Below are 18,760 nucleotides of genomic sequence, written 5' to 3'. Positions count from 1 at the left end.
CTATATCAATCGGCAGGGGGGCACCTGCAGCAAAGCGGCTTATCTCAAGGCCCACAAGATCCTCAGCTGGGCCGAATCGACGGGATCAGTGATATCAGCGGTACACATACCGGGGGTAGAGAACTGGGCAGCAGACTTTCTGAGTCGCCAAGGCCTGGCTGCAGGAGAATGGTCCCTCCACCCAGATGTGTTTCTACACATCTGCATTCGCTGGGGCACACCAGACGTGGACCTAATGGCCTCAAGGTTGAATGCAAAGGTACCCGCGTTCATAGCCAGGTCACGCGACCCGCAGTCCATCGACGCGGATGCTCTAGTCTGCTCCTGGCACCACTTCCGCCTGCCTTACATATTTCCACCTCTACCCCTGCTGCCGCGGGTAATCAGGAAGATCAAGGCAGAGGGAGTCCCGGTGATACTGATAGCACCGGACTGGCCCAGGTGCGCCTGGTACGCCAAATTAGTACAAATGCTCACAGACGCACCGTGGCGCCTTCCAGACATCCCAGACTTGCTGACCTAAGGGCCCATTTCCCATCAGAACTCCAGAGCCCTGAAGCTGACGGCATGGACATTGAGACCTGGATATTAACAAGAGCGGGATTCTCCCCCGCGGTTATTGCCACCATGATCAGCGCCCGAAAGCCTGCTTCATCCCGCATTTACCACCGTACGTGGAAAATCTTCCTTTCATGGTGCAGGGAAACTAACGTCCAGCCTATGCCTCTGGCCATCCCCAGAATTCTCGATTTTCTACAGTCTGGCTTGCAAGCGGGGTTGGCTCTCAGTTCCCTTAAAGGGCAGGTCTCAGCGCTCTCAATCTTCTACCAATGCCGCCTGGCTCAAAAAACGCAAGTCAAGACCTTCCTCCGGGGTGTTTCCCATCTAGTTCCCCCGTACAAACGGCCGCTGGAACCATGGGACCTCAGCCTCGTTCTGGACGGTCTCCAGATGTCTCCCTTTGAACCTCTCAAGGAATTCTCCCTTGCTCTTCTGTCCTGGAAGGTAGCATTCTTAGTGGCAATTACATCCATCAGATGGGTTTCGGAGCTGGCAGCACTCTCTTGCCGCGCGTTTTTTTTGATCTTTCACCAGGACAAGGTGGTTCTGCGCCCTCTCCCGGATTTCCTTCCAAAGGTTCTTACCCCGTTTCATTTGAACGAGGACATTGTCCTGCCTTCCTTTTGTCCACACCCAGTTCATAGGGTGGAAAGGTCTCTGCATTTGTTAGACCTCGTCAGAGCTCTCAGATATTACATATCCAGAACAGCCCCCTTTAGGAAAACGGACTCCTTGTTCGTCATTACTGAGGGGCCTACGAAGGGACAGGCAGCTTCAAAGGCGACGCTGCCTTGCTGGATTCGCTCTGCGATCCAGGAAGTCTACCACTTGCAACTCAAGCCCATTCCTAGTGGGCTGCGGGCTCATTCCACGCGAGCAGTTGGCGCTTCGTGAGCCATTCGGCATCAGGCTTCAGTGGAACAGGTGTGTAAGGCTGCGACCTGGTCTAGCCTACACACGTTTTCAAAGCATTACAGAGTCCATACCCAGGCTTCAGCTGAGGCAAATCTGGGTAGGAAAATTCTGCAAACAGCAGTAGAGCACCTCTCTCAGTAGGTGCTCCAGGCTGTCCGGGACTGGTTCTTAGTCCTTGGGTTGTGTTGTCGTCTTTTATGTTTCCCACCCATGGACTGCTTTAGGACGTCCCATGGTCCTGTGTCCCCCAATGAGGCATCAGAGAAAAACTGATTTTTGTGTACTCACCGTAAAATCGTTTTCTCTTAGCCATCATTGGGGGGACACAGCACCCACCCTGTTGCCCTGCGGGGCCTTGGTTCTCTCAGTACCTTATTTGGTTATGACTCTTTTTTTCTCATGTTCCTCTGTTGAGGTAAGTTTTTACTGTTTTTTTTCTCCTACTGCTTGTGTACTAAAAATGAGCTTGCCTGGCCCGGCCAGGGGGTGTATACTGCAGAGGAGGAGCTATGCTTTTGCATCAACTTAGTGTCCTCCTATGGATAGGCAGCATAACACCCATGGTCCTGTGTCCCCCAATGATGGCTAAGAGAAAACGATTTTACGGTGAGTACACAAAAATCCATTTTTCTCTATGAAATATAATACTATTAATAGTATTGCACTATATAAAAAAGGGATTTAAACTTTTGTAGGTTTTCAGTTCCCCCCTCCCCTAGGTGAGTAAAAAGGACAAAAAAAGTGTTGTTGTTTTTTTAAATATATATACCGTATATAAAAAAAAAAATAAACCAGTGAGTTAAACTGTTGAAGCTTTTCGGTCCGCCCCTCCCCCCAGGTCAGTAAAAAGGATAAAAAAATAAAAAGGTTTTGATTTTTTTCAATATTAAAAAAAAATGTAAAATCACAAAAAAAACAATTTCTTTTTATTACAAAGTTGCAATTTTTTTCACAAACAAAGATAAAGCAAACAAAAAAATACAATTTTGGTTTTATTGTCATCATATTGTTCCAAAAGGTCTTGCCACCGAGTCCTTTTTACCATACAATGAACGCCCCAAAAAATAAACCCGCAGAATTGTGTTTTCTCACCATTTGACCTCGCTTGGAACTTTTTTCAATTTTCTTGTATGTCTATATCAACAAGGACTAGAAAAGTTATTACTCTTGGAAAAAAGGAGGGGAAAACGGAAACGCAAAATTTTATAATTTATACTTCACACCCTTGGATTTTACCGGTACTTCTAAGTCTGCGACTGTACCCTCAATGCAGGCTTGTGTTGCGACCCTGCATGTTTCCCAGCACACATTGGCTGATCTGATTAGTTGGCATGTGCAGCTAACAGGCGCTAGTGGATCGGAGATCCACCCGCGCCTGTTAACTATTTTAAATCCCCCTGTCAATCTCTAACAGCGCAATCTATCATGCTCCGGTGGGTGGAGCGCCATTCCTTGCCACCGGCGGTCCCGTGACGTAATCACGGGGCGCCGATGGGTTGGCATCTGATGACCCCTGTCATTGTCATGATTTAGTTCCTGTGGAAGCTGGCTGAACGCCGGCATTAACAGGAGATTAGCATTTCTGCTGTTTATAGTGGTGCTGAATAATTGTTCTGATCAGTAGAAGCGATCGCACAGTGCATTCTTCAAGTCCCCTAGGAGGACTAGCAAAATCAATAAAAAGTGTAAACTAAAAAAGTTTTTAAAAATAACAAAAGTTCAAATCACCCCCTTTTTTACCCATTCAAAATAAAACAATGAGAAAAAAAATACACAAATTCAGAAATTGCCGATCTATCAGAATATAAAAGAAACTAATCTGATCAGTAAAGGGTGTAGCAAGAAAAAAGATCAAAATGCCAGAATTACGTTTTTTTTTGTTGTCGCAACATTAAAATAAAATGTAATAACAGGCGATAAAAACATCGCATCTACCCAAAAATGGTATACTTAAAAACGTCAGCTCAATACACAACAAATAAGCCGTCACACCGGCCCAGATCTTGAAAAATAAGAACGCTATGGGTCTTGAAAGATGGCTACAAAAGCGAATTATTTTTTTGACAAATTTCTGAATTTTTTTTCCACCACTTGAATAAAAATAAAACTATATATGTTTGGTATCTATGAACTCGTACTGATTTGGGGAATCATACTGCCAAGTCAGATTTACCATATAGTGAGCATGGTGAATAAAAAAAAAATAATCGTGGAATCCCACTTTTGTTCCAGTTTCAGAGGACTTGAAATTTTCTCCCCACTTTCCAGTACAATATGGGGTAGAATTAATGGTTTCATTCAAAATTACAACTTATTCCACAAAAAACAAGCCCTCATATGACTATTGACAGAAAAATAAAAAGGTATGGCTCTTGGAAGAAGGGGAGGAAGAAGCGGAAAACGGGAAAAAGTGGTGAAGGGGTTAACAAAACACACACAGGGGCGGCCACTACACAGTGTACAGAACTGCAAGGATCTGATTAATACATTATTTACATCTAGCCATCACCGGAACTGGCAACAGCTGACCAATGGGGGTTGTGTCGATTGTCAAACTTCGCCCCCACCCCCACCCCTCCGATCTGATATTGATGACTAAAGGCCCCTTTACACACTGAGACTTTCTAGCGATCCCACCAGCGATCCCAACCTGGCCGGGATCGCTACAAAGTCTCTGGTGAGCTGTCAAACAGGCAAACCTGGCCAACGACGCAACAGCGATCCGGACCTGCAGAACGACCTAGCTAGTCATTGGGGACGTTGTAAAGCAGCTTTTTGAAAGGGAAGTCTCTGTAAAGTCTCCTTTACACACTGAGACTTTGCTGCACAGCGGGAAACAAAGGACCAAAGAATGGTCCTGAACGATTTGTAACGATCAGCAACTTCACAGCAGGGGCCAGGTCGCTGATGTGTTTCACACACTGCAATGTCGCTGAGGAGGTCGCTATAACGTCACAAAACCGGTGACGTTACAGCGATGTCGTTTGCGATGTTGCAGTGTGTAAAGCCACCTTTACTGTCAGTCCTAAGGATAGCTTATCATGATAATAGTAGTGGACTGTCCCTTTAAAATGACTTCCAGTTTAGAAAATTAATTTTTTAGGATCTACCCATCTGAAAAAGTCCCAGATAACATTATTATTTTTTTTTTATTATAGCACCATTTATTCCATGGTGCTTTACAAATGAAAAGGGGTATACAGTATATAAAAGGGACAACTATAATGCTGATGAACAATGCAAAAACAGACTGGTACAAATGAGAGGACCCTGCTCGCGAGGGCTCAGAGTCTACAAGGGACGAGTGAGGATACAGTAGGTGAGGGTAGAGATAGTTATGCGGTGCTGAAGTGGACTGAGGGTTACTGCAGGCTTTAACCCCACCGGGGCCTGGGGGCACTCGTTACCAGGCTGACTACGTTGTCTGGGATGCTGCGGTGGTGGGGCCCGGCTCCGTGACCTCGGCGGTGTCGTTAATAAAGATGATGATGATCATGGGGATTATTTACAGGGGATATGTCAGGACGCCACCTGTGATATGCGGCAACATGGATGCCGCCGCTGCTATTCAGTTTCCCCTGAGACTCGATGGTGATGCGGCTGAGTTGGTAAAGCTCTCCACAGGTAGAGCTGTGCCCCAGGGCTGATGATGGGCATAGTAGTCTATGGTGTGGTGATGCATCGGCGGGGTGCAGGGCTGGAGGCGCAGGAATGACTGGGTAACACAGGGATACAGTCACAAGGTCTTTACTCACAATTCAGAGTTCCATATTATCACGTCTGGACAATCAAATTCTGCCCTTGGAGTGCTGGGTTCCGCTGTGATGGACCTCAGTTGATCCCCGGATAGTTCAGAGGCACAACCGGGTACACCTTTCAGTGTCCGTTCCTGGTAGTCTTCCTGCACTGACCTCTCCCGTCTGCCCCACGCCTACACACACAGAGCCCCGAGCCGGTGTCCGTGGACCCTGTCGAGTGGTGTTAAGCTCTATCCCTTGGCCCTATGTGGGCACCTTTTCACTGGATGTGTGTGGAAGTGGCTCCAGTACTTGAAGTAGCCTTAGCCTCCGGTTTGCTAGCTGAGTCATAAAGTTCTCAACTAGTTGAGGGGCCGGTCCCCTATGCAGCCAAGTCCCTACACACCAATATGCCAGTGTGGAAAAGAGTCCACGGGTGTATGGCGCACTTCCTGTGGATCTAGAACCCCTTCTTTTCCACGATTCTGAGATGAGCTGATCTAGCCCTCGTCGCCAGGGTCACACTCCTCCGTGTCCTTTTCCAACTGGCTCACATTGTACACACTGCTTCCACTAACTAGACTCCTCCCCCAGCCTGTCATCGGACTGTGCGTTCCTATACGCCAGATAAGGTGCAACTGGCCCTAACCACAGTCTAGTGGAGTATTGCTAAATGAGTGTGTCTGTGTTTGTGTATACCGGTTTGCGACCTCCTTCTTACCTGGGAATGGGATACCACACCTCTGGATGAGGTGCAGTACTTCTGTCGCGACTGAAGCCTCAGGGGCGCCACATTTAGGTTCCTCTTTAAAGTTTCCACGGTAGGCGAGAGTCTAATATGATGGGGGAGGCACAGGAGAAATCTTGTATGCTATTATAAAAGAGGAGATAAGGGGGAACAGAGAAGATCTTTCGAGGATCTGAGGTTGCGTGTTGGTAAGCACCGGAAGACTAGGTCACATGTATGGAGGAGACAGGTTGTGGATGGCTTTGTATCTCATGGTTAGTGTTTTGAATTGTAATCTTTGGGCAATGAAAAGCCAGTGAAGGAATTGGCAGAGTGGCGAGGCCAGGGAATGGCAAGGGTAGAGGTGGATTAATCGGGCCGCAGATTTTAGAATAGATTGGAGGCGTGCAAAAGTGTTAGAAGGGATGCCACAGAGCAAGACGTTGCAGTAGTCAAGGCAGGAGATGATGAGGGCATGCAATAATACTTTTGCTGATTCTTGGTTAAGGAATGCCCAAATCCGGGAGATATTTTTGAATTGTAGTCGGCAGGAGGTGAAGAGGGCTTTGGATGTGTGACTTGAAGGATATAGCAGAGTTAAGGGTTACTCCCACGCAACGAGCTTGCGAGACTGAGAGAGTGAACAGCCATCAACTTTGATGGATAGGCTTGTTGGGGGGGAAGGGTTGAGAAAGCACTAAAGAATGAGCTCCTTTTTGTCCATGTTAAGCTTTAGAAATCTCACAGAGAAGAAGGATCCAATAGCAGGCAGACAACATTGAATGGGACCTAATTGGTGAGGTCTTGTGTACAATTGGTTTAATATTCATGTAATCTTCATGTCATGTACCGTATTTTTCGGACTATAAGGCGCACATAAAAGCCTATGATTTTCTCAGAAATTGAAAGTGCGCCTTATAGTCCGGTGCGCCTTGTATATGAATACAAGCGAGCATTCTGCCTCCTGTTAATAGACATGCTTACTCACCTAAACCGGTCACTCCGGTGCTGGTTGACCAGATGGGCGGCGCTGTTCTCCGGGACCGGCACCTTCTCTTTCGGCCATCTTGCTCCTCTGTCTTCTGAAGCCTGTGTGCATGACGCGTCCACGTCATACACACTCGCCAGCACTGAGGTCCTGCACAGCAGGCGCACTACAATATCGTACTTTGATCTGCCCTGAGCAGGGCAGATCAAAGTGCGCCTGCACAGGACCTCAGTGCCGGCGAGTGTGTATGACGTGGACACGTCATGCACACAGGCTTCAGAAGACAGAGGAGCAAGATGGCCGAAAGAGGAGGCGCTGGTTCTGGAGAACAGCGCCGCCCATCTGGCCAACCAGCACCGGAGCGACCGGTTTAGGTGAGTAAAGTGTTTTTTTATGTTCTACAGTGTGGCCTGCGCTCTTATATACAGCATGTTAGAATGCTGTACATAAGAGCAACGTCGGACTGGCTACCGGGGGAATCTCCAGTAATGCCAGGCCTGGATTCAGGTACCTGCTTTGCACTCCGGAGCTCTCACCTGAGCTCCGGAGTGCAACCTTAACTGAACCGCGAGTGCCAAGTGATTGATTCCCCGGCGATTGCGGTTCAGTTCATGACAGCTGCAGACATCCCGGGCTGATCTCCGGTGCTCTCACCTGAACTCCGGATTGCACCCTGGCCTGTTTGCAGCTGTCATGAACTTAATGCGCTGCGGCTTATAATCCGGTCCCCCGTATATATAATACGCCTTATAATCCGGTGCGCCTTATGGTCCGAAAAATACGGTAAGTAATGAATTGGAAGGCATTTCTAGATCCCCACACTGTAGGCATCCTAGCAATGTTCCCTTACCATGACATTATCATATATTATTTCAATATTTTTCAGGAGCTACAGTATAATACAGAAACCAATTATTTCCAGTCTTCTCTCCAGGTCAGTAATATTCCATGATGCAAACAGATAGTAGACAATTAGGAAAGCTATTGTAATTAATCACTTTTTTGTTAATTTTTTTGGGGTAGAGAAATAACCTTACGGATCTAGTAGGATTTGGACCCTTTACTGTATTTGTTCCACAGAACACGGTTTTTGGAAACTCCACTGAGGTAAGATCTGTACAGTATCAGGATTTTATTTCACTTTCCCCATGTGGGTAGTTTGAGTGGATGGATTCACCGGACCCTGCCCAGAATCCATGTCAGTAATCTCCGACGTCCCGGCATCCATGAATCTTCTTTGTCAATTAACATGTACGTTTTGGTGTCATGCCAGGCTGGCTAAGAAACAGAAGGCATAAGGTAGGAGACAGATCTCAGGGATCCCAAATGACGGCCACAGATTACTGACCTGGATCCTGCAAATCGATTTGCACCAACTCCACTAACGAGCACTTGAAAAGGGTACTGTTCCATAGACCTAAAATGTTCCCATAGTTGGTGGCCATAAATCAGAATCCTAACTCTTGTTCACGATTATCCAAATGAGTAAACATGGCGCCGACCACCTGACAAAAATGAGCAAACTCAACTGTGGAGTGACTGGATCATTTATGCCATCAAAAATAAATCATGATTATCGGCAAAACGGTGTCCTGTGTAAACCGTAGATGTACTGCCAATACCAAGATAATGTTTGGGGACACAATGACTGTATTACTGATCATTCAGTCACCATCATTTTGTAGGCCTCTGTAAACGAGCGCTCATGGACTTTGGCCCTTGTCAAGGCACTTTTTGGTCCTTGTCAAGGCACTTTTTGGTCCTTGTCAAGGCACCTTTTGGTCCTTGTCAAGGCACCTTTTGGTTCTTGTCAAGGCACCTTTTGGCCCTTGTCAAGGCACTTTTTGGTCCTTGTCAAGGCACTTTTTGGTCCTTGTCAAGGCACTTTTTGGTCCTTGTCAAGGCACCTTTTGGTTCTTGTCAAGGCACCTTTTGGTTCTTGTCAAGGCACCTTTTGGTTCTTGTCAAGGCACCTTTTGGCCCTTGTCAAGGCACCTTTTGGACCTTATGCAGGTGCGTTTTGGCCCGTCTCAAGGCGCGTTTTGGCCTGTACAAGGAGCGTTTCGGCCTGTCTAAATGCACCATAAGATCTACCGAGTCTCACTCTGTTTTACCCTGCACTGTATTATATACCCTACTAATGATCTAGTGTCTATTAGGCAACCACATCCACTGATTCACGAAAACGTGTGTGGTTGCTGCAGACTCTTCCCCAATGACAAATGTCAGGGAAAATAAGAATCGGACAGTTGGCTTCCTAGGAAGAAACCTTCAATAAAAAAACGTCTGTCAGTAGCTTACATCCAGAGCACATGAATGCTTGGCCAGGCTGAGCGTGTATGTATTTGAAGGGTATCAGGAGAGGTAGCTGCGAGTTGAGCGAGTGTATGGCCAACCTTAAAGAATGCTTATTGCTAATAGAAATGTTACTTACTGGTGCGTTATATTGTAATGATAATTGTGTTTCATCGCTGTTGTGCTATATATCCTATTCCAGGTTGCAGAATGGACACAAAAGAATCTTCTGGGTTATTTACTCCGCCATCATCTAGTAGGCTGTCAAAAGCTTCTTTTTGACGATCTTCAAAATATATCATCTATAACTACAATTCCTGGTGGTACCATAAGATTTTCTACAAAGAATGTGAGTAAAGAGATTTTTCTGCATCTTCTATGCAACAAGCAATAAACCATATTCATCCAGGATCTTATTACCTTTGCTGGAGAATGCAATAGATCCAGAGAATGAGAGCGACTGTGCCTTGGATGAGTCATCTGGGATTAAATATTGTTATTTCCATAGCTGTTGAGTAGATATGGGCGAACTGGCAGATGTTTGGGTATGGCGGATAAAGCCGGACTTAAAAAAAAAAAAAAGTCCATTTCGGGACTAAATTTGACCCTGGACGCCGAACCCCATATAAGTCTATGCGGACCCGAACTTAAGTGTTATAAAATGGTAGTAGTAAGGGATAGGTGGTTGCAAAGGGAACCAAAACAGGGATTAAAGCAGGACAATTATACTTACCAAGTTTCAGTGTGGGTGTTACACTGCTTGCGGGTTTGCTCATTAAAGCTTATGAGCATTCACTGCTGGATTACCGGACCCACAAGAAGAAGCAGCACGCGAAACACGCATTGGGGATCTTCAGACCCATAGGTTGTTTGCACTTTGACTCACCCTGTATCTCTTTCTTGTCAGGATCCTCACTCTTATCTTCTGTTTTGTTCCCAGGTGCCTCATACACCTAGCATTTTTTCATCTATTTGCTATATCAGCAGTTTTTTCATGCTCTCTAACATATTCTTATGCAGTGACAATGTGCTGAGATTCTGACATTTACCACCTATTACATCACCATTCATGGATGACAAGCGAGTCAATACTATTGATACAGTAACTTCTTTTCTATCATTATATATATATATATATATATATATATATACATAGTCTTCGCTGTCATAGAATTTCTATTTCTGCATCAACTCGCATACAGTTTTGGTGCTTTTTTCTGCTACGAAATGCAGATTTGGTGCAGAAATTTCTGCAACCAAATATTCACAGTGCGCAGATAGTCTAAACCAGTAATATGACATTGAGTTCAATGACTTCACCTGAGTTGAGGACACTGCGTTCAGTTAGTTCACTTGAGGTCACAGCTGGGGTACCATGCGAACTTCAGTTGTGACCTCAGATGAAGTCTTTGAACTCAATGCTGGATTATTGTGTTAGGCTATGTGCGCATGTTGAGTATTTGGTTGCAGACATTTCTGCACCTCCTGGCAGAAAAAAAAACTGAAACAGAATGCATTTTTTTAATGCATTTTTCTGGCAGGAGATGCAGATTTGGTGCATAAATGTTGGCAACCAAATACTCAATGTGCGCACATTGCTTAATCTGGTAATCTGGCGTATAATTCAATGACTTCACCTGAGGTGAGGTCACTGAGTTGAATGACTTCAACTCAGGTGAGTTCACCTGAGGTCACAGCTGAGATACCATGAGAACCCCAGATGTGACCTCCGATGAAGTCATTGAACTCAATAACTCCACCTGAGTTTGAATATCTTCCGGAAAAATGCTCGAGTTCCCCATAGACTTCAATTATGCTTGGCACATGAGTCGAGCCCATCTGAGAGTCCAACTGCTCCTTACAAGGATCGAGCACCAGAGCATGGTAGTGTTCATCACTAGATATTAGCTGCCACCAGAAGTTACTGGCAGCAGCTTACTCGATCTCTGTCGGCCGAGCCAAGCATGTTTGTGTGTGAGGGAGTCTGGATAAACATCTGTCAGCCATTGCTATCTAAAGTGTAATGTCAGTCATGAATTTGCAAGCCCTGGGAGCACCCAGATCCTGAAATAGACCATTACAGTCTATTGGCAGTGGCCAGATTCCTAGACCGTGCTTGCAAGCTCTGTTCTATTGATCTTCTAAGCGCTGCTCTGAATATGATCAGATTCCTGCCTCTGGCCTACTTCAGTGCCACTATGTTCCTCCAATGCTACAGAGGTAAAACTTCCTTTGTTTTCAGCATCCTTGAGTGCCAAGTTCTGGCCTGTAGCACAACAATACCAAACTGTTAATGAATCAGGAGCGCACCGCTCCCTTGCAAACAATGCACCCCTAACTATCAACTTCTTCAGCCACCACTTGAATACCGTCATCTTGGGAGCTTTTTTGTAATTACTTGGTCCTGTGGTGCTGGTGCGGCGCAATGCTGGACCACGATCTGATGCTACAAAAAGTCTTAAAGGGGCTATCTATTAGTAGCCCAACTGCAGCTCTCAATTCCTGTTGCTTACGCATATGTCCAAAGGCGGGGAGAGAGAAACTGGCGGTGGTTGGGTGGGCACGGGCTCGTATGACGTCACAATCTCATGTGAGCCCTGGAAAAGTGTGCGCCGCACTGCGTTTGAACTGCACTAGCACGGGAGGTGAGTATAAGCTTTTTTTATTTCAACGAGGCCAAACATGGAGCCGGAAAAAGTGTTGTCCTATTAGTGGACAACCCCTTTAAGTTAGTTCAAGCCTTAATGAACATTTAAAGATTATAGGCACAAGTACAGTATAACTGGATGGTGGGAGCTCAGTCGCATGTTCCCTGCTGGGCTCGGGGTTTTTTCGTTTACTCCTGATTCCATTAGTATAATTTCCATCAAACCTGCCCTGATGTCAGCACAATTTTATTAACATTTTGTTTTTTTTCATTATTTGTAGGGTGAAGTGTACTTAAATGATTTTGCAAGAATAATAAAGAGTGATACAATAGCAACAAATGGAGTAATTCACATTATTGACCAGGTTTTGGTCCCAGAAGTTCCCAAGAACAGTAGTTTAAATAAGGTGAGTATATGATCTGCTATGTTTAAATTAATACTGAAGCTGTCGCCAGATGTCACACTACAAACTATGTACATTCTAAATGAGTCTATTAAACTTGATGAGGCTGGTGTACTTACTTTGAGAGGTTTTGCCAAAATCAATGGATAATCCTGTTATTAGAATGGACCCGAGTGCAGCTAATGAGTGAGAGAGCTCATCAGCCAAGTATAATCCATCTCTGCCCACCCAGCCTGACTGACAGCCGCAGCCTATGCTGTGCAGTGTGAGATCTCAGCAGCAGAGGGAGAGGAGGGACACTGAAGAGCCGTCAGTCAGGCTAGGTGAGGAATTTTAATCCAGTTAAGTGAAGGGGGGGCATTGGGTTTAAGCTGTCAGAATGGTTAATACAGCTGTGCCGCCCCCGTGTCAGCAGCTGAGCTGCTCGGAACCGGATCTGCGGTGGCTCGGGGGGCGTCCGGACCCGGGGGTCGTGCGGCCACTCAGATGAAGGGGGTATTTACAGGGGATTATGTTTAGAGTGCGTGACGCCACCCGTGGTATGTGGTAATATTGAGTACTACCGCTGCAGTTGGGAGTACCCGGGGGCGATGGAGTGGGGCATCCAGGTGTTGGAACCCTCCACGGGTAGGGGGAATTCCCCGGGACTCGGTGATGGTGTTCGGGGAGTGTCGTGGGGGGTGAAGGGGGGTCACTTGCGTACTCACTCAGTCCATAAAACTGACACCGACAACTGGATAAACCAAAAGTTTTGGATACCGCTGCCGCTGAGGGGAGCTAGTTAGGGTCCCGTTCCCAATGGTGCTTCCTGGTGATCTGTGACCTGCCTTCTGGCACTAAGTTTACTTGTCTGTTGGTCCCGGTAGTATAGAACTAGTCTGGGCCCGCTCCCAGTGTGGCTAACTGTGGGAGCTTGCTCTCAGGGTTCACGCTTGGGATTTTCTGGACCGTTTTAGTGGAAAGCCGTATCCCTCTCGTTGCGCTAGTACCCCGATTTTGGAGCGGGTGGAAAACGGATCTTGAAGGCTCTATTCTCGTCGGGTGAATTGTCAGGTTGCCTAAAGCTACTCCCTAACCTAGAGTCCACATACCCCGTCGTTCCCTGGTCCCAGCCCGGTGATGGTAAAAGGTCGCCGGCTGTCCTCCTTGACAGTTCCATGCCCCTTGTCACGATCCCCTGCGACCGGGGGTCCAGCTCCTACTAGGCCCAGACCACCGTCTGCTACCTAGTTGCTTCCAAGGAGCCCCGCTCCTGACCTCCTCTCTCCTTCACTTCCTACACTTCACTGACCTACTCCTGACCTCCCCTTAACCAACCCCCAAGTGGGCGACCCTATTCCACTCAGGCCGTCCACTGGTGTGTCTGGTGGGTGTGGTGCAGAGTGTTCCTAGGATTTTATTAGCTGTTGTCGGCACCCATAACCAAGAAAGAGGTGGATACTGCATGGGAGGGCAGATTGTGCAATATCCTGTGATGACCTGATAGGCCAGGTGCGTCACACAACCATTTGGGTTTTCAAAATAAGTACACATGCCCCATCAGGTAGAAGAGACCTTTTTAACAATGTATGTTATATGAATTTAAAATCTGGTGCCAGATCCGCTTCAATGTAAATTTTAAACAGTTACATTTTACAATATTGAAGAATATTAGAGCTGGAGAAGCTGGGAACGGTGCAAAACCATGATCTGAGCTTACTAGATGATTGGACAGTGAAAAGAACAGAGCGTCTTGCATAGCGGTGGTCCCTGACCTTTGCAAGACATGGGTAACTTGAAATATTACAGATGGTGCTGTACCAAAATAAATACTAAAAGTATACTGAGTGATATTTGAAGACTTTGTTTTACCCTGCCGATAATAATTTTCTGCTAAAATACTCCTGTAGGTGTGAGTTTTGGTAAAGGTATGACATTCTTTGTGCTGCTAATGCACAGAAACTTCCAACTGCCAACTATGTAAAGGGAATCTGTCACCAGGTTTTTGCTCCCCCATCTGAGAGCAGCATAATGTAGAGACAGAGACCCTGATTCCAGCGATGTGTCACTTACTGAGCTGTTTGCTGACTTTTTTGATAAAATCACTGTTTTCTCTGCTGTAGATCTAGCAGATATTTGAATGTGGAGCTCTATAGCGCCACCCACACCACTGATTGGCAGCGTTCTGGCCATATGCATAGTACACAGAAAGCTACCAATCAGTGTTGGAGGCGGGGTTATACAGAGCCTATGAATATGGAGAGCTACATGGCGGCATGCCAAGTAGTCCTCTAGTGATAATCTCCTGCTGATTAAACAGTGATGTTATCAAAACTACAGCAAGCAGCTCAGTAAGTGACACATCGATGGAATCAGGGTGTCTGTCTCTACAGTATGCTGCTCTCAGATCAGATGGTAAAAACCTGGTGACAGATTCCCTTTAAAGAGGTATTCCCATCTTGGACATTTATGGCATTTGCACAGCATCTGCTATAAAGGTTTTAGAGATCCAGATCTTACCTCTTGGGATTGCACCTTGGCCTCATCACACCAGATATGAAGAGGTGGTTGCACATGTGCTACTCTCTCCATTCCCATCTACAGGAGTTATATAAAAGGCTCTGAGATGTCTGAGATTACCTTTTTACTAATGGGGTCTGAATTAAGAACGATAACCTTCCAGATTGTAATAATAATGACATCATTCACGATAATTGTGTAATGTGAATGCATTGAGCAACTAATGGAGAATTGGAGTAATCCTCGGCACACCGGTAATAAAATGTAAAATTCTTTATTGAACATAGATTACCAGGTAACAGGATCCATATTAAAAAACTGATGCGTTTAAGGCAATTCAAACCCTTTATCTTCGTATAAAACTGAATAAATCTAACTTCTGCTTAACTAAGTCAGAAGAAAACAGGAGCCCAATATACAGCGTGTCCACACATATCCTGTCCACCACCATCAACTTGAGAACTGCGGCAGCTATAGGCATAGAAGTGGTGTCTAGGTATAGTAAAGTAGCCATGCGCTACACAATGAAACCACCTATAGCGCCACCTGGTGGAAAACAACAGAGTTAGCATTTTTATCTCGAAAACGGAACGAGATAGAGAAAAAAAGTGAATTACAAAGTTGTAGGGCATCATCAATTCAATACAAATCGACACCTTGCATACAGAAATGCTATGATATGAAACCCATGACCCCCCCCCAAAACATTGAATGCTGGTCACGCATATGACGCTCATTTAACTTTAATGCTGAAAGTGGCCCCCGTCAGCTGCAATGCACATCTGGACTCTGGACAGCATACTGTATCTTGCTGCACGTTGTGCAATATGGTAGGTGACACGTTTGCACAAGCATCTGTGATACGTCGTCGTAGATCCTGCAATGTTGGTGGAGGGGTCGCATACACCTGCTGTTTGATGTGACCTCACAGAAAGAAGTCCAATGGGGTCAGGTCAGGTGAGAGTGGAGGCTACTCCACGCAGCCACCATACCCAATGACTTGCAGGAAGGTCTCCATGAGGTATCACTTCACGTCCGCAGCCTTGTGAGTTTTACACGTTCTAATCATAGCATTTCTGTATGCAAGGTGTCGATTCGTATTGAATTGATGATGCCCTACAACTTTGTAATTCACTGTTTTTCTCTATCTCGTTCCATTTTCGAGATAAAAATGCTAACTCCGTTTTCCACCAGGTGGCGCTATAGGTGATTTCATTGCGTAGCGCATAGCTACTTTACTATACCTAGACACCACTTCTATGCCTATAGCTGCTGCCGTTTTTAAGTTAATGGCAGTGGACAGGATATGGGTGGACACACTATTTATTATAAAGCTGAGTGCATGTGTCTGCATGTATGTATGTATGTGTGTGTGTGTGTGTGTGTGTATGTTCGCTAAAGGAATCCGCACCGTCGCATTTACAATTTAACTCCGTGAACATCATAGAATATGTTTCGAGGGGAAATATTAACCCCGCGCTTTGCAGTTATTCTCCAAAAAACGCTTACTTAGGCTATGTGTGCACATTGCCTTTTTGTGCGACCACAAAGATGAAGTGTTTTTGCCCGCTAAAAAACGCACCCGCGGTAAAAAATGCATAAAAAAAGCATGCGTTTTTTGCACGTTTATTGCTGCGTTTTTTTCCAATGCATTGCATAGGTGAAAAACACTGGCAAAAATGCAGAAATAATTGACATGTAGAATATTTCTGGTCACCACAAAAACGCAGCTAAAACAAAACTGCACTGTGCGGACAGCAAAAATGAAAACTCATAGACTTTGCTGGGGAAGGAAAGCCATGCAGTTTTTAGACCAAAAACACCGCGGAACACGCACTGTTCGCTCATGGACTTACTGTTTGGATTGGTGAGATAATTAATTGGCTGGTTTGACAGTTCACCTGGATATTTATCAGGTGAACTATAGCAAGCAATCACAGCTCTGCTTCTATATTGCTACACGTCATTAATAGGCTACAGGTCATGTACAGTTATTCACCAAAAAACCTGCTTACATTAAAGTCAATGGAACTGGAAGCTACAGGTAATTAATAGGAGCTGTGATTGGTTACTATAGGCAATGAATGACATTCTTAGTATAAGAGGCTTATGTGTGAGGCAATATGATTTCAGTGGTGAGACAGGGAGAGGCAGAGTGGTGGAGTGAGAGAGAGTGGGACAGAGGGAGAGAGAGACTTCGTTTCTATCCCAGGCATTGACAGGTACTACAGCTAGTGTGTGTGTGTGTGTGTGTGTGTGTATACTAACTGTAGTACCCGGCGTTGCCCGGGATATTAACTCTTTCTCTGTCTCTCTCCCTGTCTCTGTCTGTCTGTCTGTCTGTCTCTTGGCCTGTTAGTCTCTGTCTGTCAGTCTCTATCTGTCGCTTTATGTCTGTCTCTGTATCTCTTTGTCTTTCTCTGTCTGTCTCTGTCTGTCTCTCTGTCTCTTTCCCTGGCTGTCTCTCTGTCTGTCTGACTCTGTATCTCTTTGACTGTCTCTATCTGTCTGTCTCTGTTTCTGTCTCTTTCTGTCTCTGTCTATTTGTCTGTCTGTGTCTGTCTCTATCAGTGTCTGTCTCTGTCTGTCTGTCTATCTCTCTGTATCAGTCTCTCTGTCTCTCTCTATCTCTCTGTGTGTCTGTCTGTTTCTCTGTTTCCCTGTCTGTCTTTTTTTCTGTTTGTCTCTATCTGTCTCTATTTCCATGTCTGTCTTTGTCTGTCTGTTTCTTTGTCTGCCTCTTTGTCTGTCTGCCTCTTTGTCTGTCTGCCCATTTGTCTGTCTGCCTCTTTCCCTGTTTGTCTCTGTCTTTCTCTGTCTGCCTCTGTCTGTCTGTTTGTCTCTTTCCCTGTCTGCCTCTTTGTCTGTTTCTTTTGCTGTCTGTCTTCTTCCCTGTCTGCCTCTGTCTGCCTCTGTCTGTCTTTTTCCCTGTACGTTTTTCCCTGTGTCTGCCTTTTTTTTCCTGTCTGTCTCTTTCCCTGTCTGCCTCTGTCTGTCTCTTTCCCTGTAAGTCTTTCCCTTTGTCTGTCTGTTTCCCTGCCTGCCTTTTTTCCCTGTCTGTCTGTTTGTCTCCTTCCCTGTCTGCGTCTGTCTGTCTCTTTCCCTGTAAGTCTTTCCCTGTCTGTCTCTTTTTCTATCTGCCTCTGTCTTGTCTCTTTCCCCCTGTGTCTTTCTGTCTGTCTGGCTATTTTTTCCTATCTGTTTGTCTCGGTCTCTTTTCCTGTCTGCCTCTTTCTCTGTCTGTCTGTGCCTATGCCTGTCTTTGCCTGTCGGTCTGTTTCTCTCTCTCTTTATCCAACTCTCCACAGAAATCATATTACCTCACGCATAAGCTTCTTATACTAAGAATGTTCTTTGATCCTCTAGCAACCAATCACAGCTCTTATTAATGACCTGTAGCTCCCAGCTCCATTCACATTAATGGAGGCAGTTTTTTTTTAGAGTAACTGTAAAGCACGGGGTTAAATTTTCCCCTCAAAGCATAGTCTATGACAGTCATGGCGAATCTTTCACAGGCCGAGTTCCCAAACTGTAGCCCTAAACCCATTTTGTTTTCCGAAGTGCCAGCCAATCCTATTATGTAAATAATTGATTTTAACCTCATCTTTGCCGTCTTCTCTTCTCCTCAACAGGGGGCATCATGCTCATGCATGCTTACCACACATTGAAGCTGAGCCACTGCCATTGTCCTTTCCAGACACAGCAGTTGGATTGATCTTTCTGGAAAAAAATGCAGCATATTAGACAGAGGTTTTAGCATGGAATGCAATCAGATGTCACCCTGTAATCCACATCTACATTTCAAAGTCTGAACATCTTGAAATCCCATAAAGACCTATGAGTTGCTCCCCTCCCTTTTCATCGTTTAGTTATGTCTCCCTTCCTGCGCCACTTCCTGGTAAATATGTCCCCCATCCTGATATATATTTCCTACATTCTGGTATATTTGTCCCCATCATGGCCCCATCTTGGTAAATGAACCCCATC

General features: G+C 45.5%; 1 protein-coding gene across 1 annotated transcript in view; it reads left to right on the top strand.

Annotated features, from left to right (window-relative positions):
• LOC142249827 (stabilin-1-like) overlaps window positions 1–18,760 on the top strand; it is a 281,112-nt gene that overhangs the window by 180,841 nt on the left and 81,511 nt on the right. Inside the window, exons 38-41 of the mRNA XM_075321739.1 lie at window positions 7,815–7,862; window positions 7,952–8,035; window positions 9,426–9,572; window positions 12,152–12,277. Of these exons, the coding sequence (XP_075177854.1) occupies window positions 7,815–7,862; window positions 7,952–8,035; window positions 9,426–9,572; window positions 12,152–12,277 (405 nt within the window). The remainder of the gene's footprint in view (window positions 1–7,814; window positions 7,863–7,951; window positions 8,036–9,425; window positions 9,573–12,151; window positions 12,278–18,760) is intronic.

The sequence above is a fragment of the Anomaloglossus baeobatrachus genome, chromosome 8 (assembly GCF_048569485.1).
Source record: "Anomaloglossus baeobatrachus isolate aAnoBae1 chromosome 8, aAnoBae1.hap1, whole genome shotgun sequence".
Lineage (NCBI taxonomy): Eukaryota > Metazoa > Chordata > Amphibia > Anura > Aromobatidae > Anomaloglossus > Anomaloglossus baeobatrachus.
The sequence above is the reverse complement of the archived record's forward strand: the minus strand, read 5'-3'. Positions and strand labels throughout refer to the sequence as shown.